The 6000-nt window shown below is 40.4% G+C and overlaps 1 protein-coding gene across 1 annotated transcript in view; it reads right to left on the bottom strand.

Moving 5' to 3' along the window:
• LOC126095610 (lactase/phlorizin hydrolase-like) overlaps positions 1 to 5708 on the bottom strand; it is a 223849-nt gene extending 218141 nt beyond the window's left edge. Inside the window, exons 1-2 of the mRNA XM_049910379.1 lie at positions 5555 to 5708; positions 3042 to 3175 (exon numbers count right to left, since the gene is read on the bottom strand). Of these exons, the coding sequence (XP_049766336.1) occupies positions 3042 to 3175; positions 5555 to 5708 (288 nt within the window). The remainder of the gene's footprint in view (positions 1 to 3041; positions 3176 to 5554) is intronic.
• Between the last annotated feature and the right edge of the window lie 292 nt (positions 5709 to 6000).

Here is a 6000-nt window from a genome sequence, read left to right on the forward strand (position 1 = left end):
TCCAGATCAAAAATGGAGAGTAATAGTTTTCAGTGACAAAGAAAAGGCTATAAATTTTTTGGTAAAACGAATTAGGGAGAAAACACTTGAATTCCAGCAATGTCCATAGCTATTTCCGTTTCGTTAAATCTGAACGTGAACTGTACAATTAGAGGATAAATTTACACGGAGTACGAGATACATGTCAAAATGAAACTTGCAGAAGTTTGTGAAGGAAAAATTATTCGAAAGACTTCTGCGACACTGGGCACTCTGAATTCCAAGTGAGACGAACATTACCTGGTTAAATAAATTAAGGAAGTTGTATCGAAAAGAAAATTGCCAAATTACGAAGTGTCATTCAAGTAAACCTGAACAAGAGTTGTCAGTAATCGCTAATACTTTAGAGAAATTCATAGCTAACTTGAAAACAAAGCTTCTTGTTAGCCCCAAAGGTTTGTGTATAAAAGCAATCACTTAGTTTTGTTCCAAAAATGAGTACAAACGGCACTTTATAATTTCGAGCGAAAAGAAAGAAAACTTCACTTGTGCAGACGATGAATGCTACGACACTTTCTTATACGACAGTTCCATTCGTAACTATCATTGGGTTACTGTATCCACAGCTTTATTTCTGTATGTCAGTAAAAATAGGAAAAATAAATAAAGGACAAAAACTGTTTACTTGAAAATATCTTTTAATATAGCAAAATCTGGAAAAATGGGAAAGAATAATTTTCACTGTTATATCCGAAATGTCTTCTTATGGTTTGTAGAAAATAATTCATCGCCTTTGTTGGACTCTTGGCCTGGGCATAATGACACTTCTGTCTTTGGATTCCACACGGTACTAAAACAGTGATTCAACCTCTCCATCAGAAAAAAAATCAACAACGTAAAATATTTTTCAGAAAATTGCCAAATAACATAATTTCCTTTAGTTCTCCGTCGTTTCGGGTTCAGCGGAACAGTATCGTTAAAATTCTGCATTATAAATTTGTATCACCACATTTTACGAATCTGATCAAGTATGAGTGGTACACAGCATAACGACAAGATAATTTCTTACTCAGTTGTGCCTGAATCCATTAATTTTTCTTGTATCGTGTGTCCATGGTGCAAGGAAAATATTTGTTTTCCTCGCCCAATAACCACTTCGCATTTTTGTGACGACTGCAGGAAATGAACGAGAATCTGTTTCATTGCTACTAACATGTCCATCATTCAAAAATTATTGTAAGAACTGTGCTATAGGAATTGTTATAAAATAATTAATGTCAACCAATTAAAGGCCAGACTGATGAAAGTCGTCTTAAATGAAAATCATGCATAGCCTTGATTTTCTTTCCTCTGCTTGTGTCTTGTGTAACAACTACACCTGCAAAAGCTTAACTGTCGCCATGAACTGGAAGTTATTCAAATAACTGGTAATTTGAAACATTTTTTGACTCGGTTAAACCTTTACAATGTCGCATGTGCACTTTGGGCTTCGCGCTACGCAGCACATTCGCTTATCAAAGCTGTGACAGCTGCGTATGCTTTATACGCCTATTCGCATACTAGACAAGAAGGGCCTGTTCTGTTTTACCATCCGAGCGAGGTGGCGCAGTGGTTAGCACACTGGACTCGCATTCGGGAGGACGACGGTTCAATCCCGTCTCCTGATTTAGGTTTTCCGTGACTTCCCTAAATCGCTTCAGGCAAATGCCGGGATGGTTCCTTTGAAAGGGCACGGCCGATTTCCTTCCCCATCCTTCCCTCACCCGAGCTTGCACTCCGTCTCTAATGACCTCGTTGTCGACGGGACGTTAAACACTAATCTCCTCCTCCTCTCTTTCTCTCTGTTTTACCACTCTGCCCCGCCTACGACGTCCGACATCTGTAACTAGGGGTGGCTACCCAACCCCAAGACGTCTGGACGTGGTTCACCTAGGTTCCACCACGTGTTGAAGACACTCACCACAACCGACAAGTCATGCGGTTTCCGAAATGCTCGTGCCGAGTCTCCGGGCCATCACAATCCACTGTCGGTCGAACTCAGACAGGTCTCGTGGCTCCTCCAATTTACACACGGACGGCACGCTCACTGATGCTACATGCACCTTGCGTGTGTCTGACTGGCAGTCATTCCTCGCCAGGTGGCGCTGCTATCGCCTTGATGGGTTTATATCGATAGTAGGTCGGTCGTCACTATTTTGTGGCTGATCAGTGTATATTATTTCTGAAGAATCATCTTAGCAAGATCGCTATCAATTCTTTAGATTATAATGGCCTGTTTCGGCAGGTCTACGCTGCCATCCTCGGCTTTTGTAAGATTCTTGCAGTACTGAAAGTCACATAGTGATATTGCGTCGAATAAAATGGTGCAGGAAACATCAGAATGTCACAAACAAAGGAACACACAATTAAAATATGCAACATGGTGTGCTGATGCCCAGCATATACTAATCGCTTGACTCCACAATGGCGACGGAGCGGGTGTAATACTAGCTAGACCGCCTTTGTGGTGTCAAGCGATTAGTATACGCTGCGACATCAGCACAATGGTGACTTAGCTAGAATAATACTACGTAAGTAGCTTTTGTGGTATCAAGAGATCAGTGTACACTGGGACACGGGCATAACATGTTGTTATTTTTGTGTATTATTTTATTTGTGTTATGCTGATGTTCCTTGTCACGTTTTAATTGATGCAATATCACTTTGTGACTTTCCCTATTATAACAAGAATGTGCTACTAATAACGTTACAAGATCCGAGGATGACACCATGGATCTGCCGAAACCAATCACGGTAATAAAAAGAATCTCTCCTGATTATTCAAGAGAGATATAACTTTGAGATCATCCGAAACTGAGTCAAACACATATTTGTTTAACTTTCTGGCAACAGCTAGATGTGTATCACTACAGGTGACGACGGAGACTTGGATTGTGGAAAAAAGAAACTCTATTACAAAGCGTAAGGATAACGAGTTTCTTCAGCATTCTCATGATGTCATCAATTTTGTACTACAGAATAACAAAGCCCTGTGTGTCGGTTTCCTTCTGCGTTACACTCACCCCCAGTTCCTTGAGCGCCTGCACATCCTCGGCATACTTGTGGTACGAGTCACAGGCCACGTCCCCATTGTCCCCGTTGTTGCCGTATTCTGGATGCTCGTGCAGCATGTGGTCCCAGATGCTCTCTCCTTTGCCTGTAATGTAACACGGTAGAAGGGTGTCATGTTAACTTAGAAAAACTTCTGAATGAAAAAAAACTTCCAGTTTCGAAAACAAAAATTATGTTCAGGTTCCAAAAGGGCCAGACCAACATAACACAGATACTAGTACTGTCAGCAATAATGATATTAAAGTATATATAATGTCTGTGTTACCTCAGCTATGAATAACAGAATTCCACAACCGTATAAACATGGAGAACAGTTATAGTTAATTTGATAGATTTATATTGGAGTGAATAGTTGTCAGCATACTAAAATCTATACAGTTAGGGCGACAGTAAATGCCACACCACAATAGTGTACACGTTTGATAAGACTGCAGAATCAAATAAAAAACTAGAGTACCAATCTGAAGTTGTAATAAGAAATTCAGCACGGCAAACAATTTTTTAACCGTCTCATGGGAAGAAAATCTTGTTAAATTTGCGAGTCTGAGTTTTATCATTAAAATTATCATGCATCAACAAATATGAAGGACATGCATCAGATCCTGATAGTCTTAGCGTATCAACGATCGCTCACGCCTAAATGGAGGTGCTTCAAAGCATCGAGCTACTTCTTTGCCTTACGTCCATGATGGCATTCTTTTCGTACAGTGTGGAAATACTTCTTGTCAGTTCCGATTCTGTAAGCTCTTTTTAAACCAAAGTGGTAATCAATACAATGCATGAACAGATAAAGTTGTAAATTTCATTTTGGTTTACTTGATGACTGGTTTCGGGTCGGGACCGATTTTTAGATCATCCAGATATTCAAAATAGTGTTTCCCAATATATAATAACCATGTTCTGATAACAAACACCTGTGTATGAGAAAGTGCAAATGAACAGTTACACAGCAAACATGTATGTTTGTCGTCTTGAAATGATTGTTGTATTTTATGAAATACCATTTCGACTATCTGAATGATTTGAAAATGGGTACCAACAAACTATTCATCAACAAAATAAAGTGAAACTAGCAATTTTGGTTGGTTTTCCGTTGTACTGATTAAAAAAATTTCCTGTCCTGGAATTACTCCAGCATGATGGAAGTTCGTCACATGAAGATGATGATGCTCAAGAGAGTATGTTTTTGCACTGTGTAATGCTCTATCCAGAGCTTGCAATATAATTATTTAGAATTAAGTTACTGCCAAATATTAACAATATAACTGCAAGTGAACACTCGTAAATTTAGATAAACCAGAATGCTTCTAGCGCACAAATAAAGTCTGCAACGGATAATCAAAATGCGACTGGAGAAAAGAGAATTAGTTTCAGTGATATACTCATGATACATTTATTATTACATAATACAACTTTTCCTAATGTCTCCTAAGGTCTTCGACAGGTCCCACTTACAGTAGCTAACATTAGATAAATGAAGTGCGTGCAGATGATGTGTTTACCGGATAAAATTTACTAACAAATTTTCATGTTTCTTGTAATGAGAAGAAAATTGATCGCTAAGTAAAGAAAAGTCCTCTGGCATGAATGACTGGGAGGTCCCGAAAGGCAGGTTCATTCGCCTAATGGCAAAGCTTTTCCCTATCCGCCTCTCCCACAGGCTCCTTTGCGTCACGAAAAGGACCCTGGCGCGGCGACTAGTGGCTGAGAACTTCATGTCACGGCCTCTCCTTCCATTGCCGGCCAAATACTAGCAGCAAAATTTAATTCAGCACCGAGATACGAACCGACTTACCTCCGTGTGAGCAGCACGACAAGGGCGTGAGTTACTGTCCTCGGCCACAAAGACGGGTAATCGACGATTAAACTGGATGGAGTGAAATGGGTGGTACATGGAGCAACGACGTGCTTTGCTGGATTATTAAATATAACTCTGGGCCCACCACTTCATGGAAGACGGGTAGATGACTTCAGAAAAGTGGTAGGTGCCACATCAATCCCTCTAATTTAAAACCTTTGATCGCAGAATTATCTAGAGGAATACTTTGCCCAGCCGAGAAATTCAGCTGACTTAAGATGCGACATAAAGTCGCGTAAGAGGCCTGCGACTCATAACGTAAATTATGCACACATCTTGTACACTGTTGTAATGCTTCGCTTAGAAACAGCAGATCTCTTGTTGTTAACAACTATATCTGACGCGTTACAGGCTTAGCCTATCTTCAGAACATCAAATAAAATTCCTTCATGTCAAGAGTCACATGTATGCAATCTCAGTCGTGTAGAATCTTAGTATATCACAGTATAAGAAGTGTTCAGAATGTCTCTTGGCCGACGATGACGGCGGCAATTAAGAAAGTAAACAATAAGTAACAGCATTACTCGAGGCCTGTCTTAGCTTGCTCCTCAGATTCTAACTCTCCTAGAAACGTCTGGAAATTGCTGAATATCGTCTATCGCTCACCATCCTCGTTCCAGGCGCCCTCGATCTGGTAGGAGGATGTGGCAGCACCCAGCAGAAAGCCCTCTGGGAACTGATTCACCTCTCTGGCGCAAGCGGTCGCCAGCAGACAGGCGACTCCCAGTATCTCCAGGTATAATGACACACGTGCCGCCATGCTCAAAGCTGCTGCGGTAACGAAGCTCGTTGTCACTTATAAACAGACAGTGACATCTGATAACAATTAATTATCAGTTACGAAATGTTTGTAATACCGTTTGATAGTTTTTTATCGCGTATTTTGACCTCGTATTAACGGTTTTGTAATCAGATGATGAAGCTCGTCACTTCCTTTACAGACACTACAGAAAACAGTCTCACGCTTTGCGACATTGTTTATACTAACAACTTCCTCTGTCATTACAGGATATTAACAGTAGTTGACGTAAAGGCCACTCCAATAGCTACTC

This window comes from Schistocerca cancellata, chromosome 8 (genome assembly GCF_023864275.1).
Source record: "Schistocerca cancellata isolate TAMUIC-IGC-003103 chromosome 8, iqSchCanc2.1, whole genome shotgun sequence".
In the NCBI taxonomy this organism is placed as follows: Eukaryota; Metazoa; Arthropoda; class Insecta; order Orthoptera; family Acrididae; genus Schistocerca; species Schistocerca cancellata.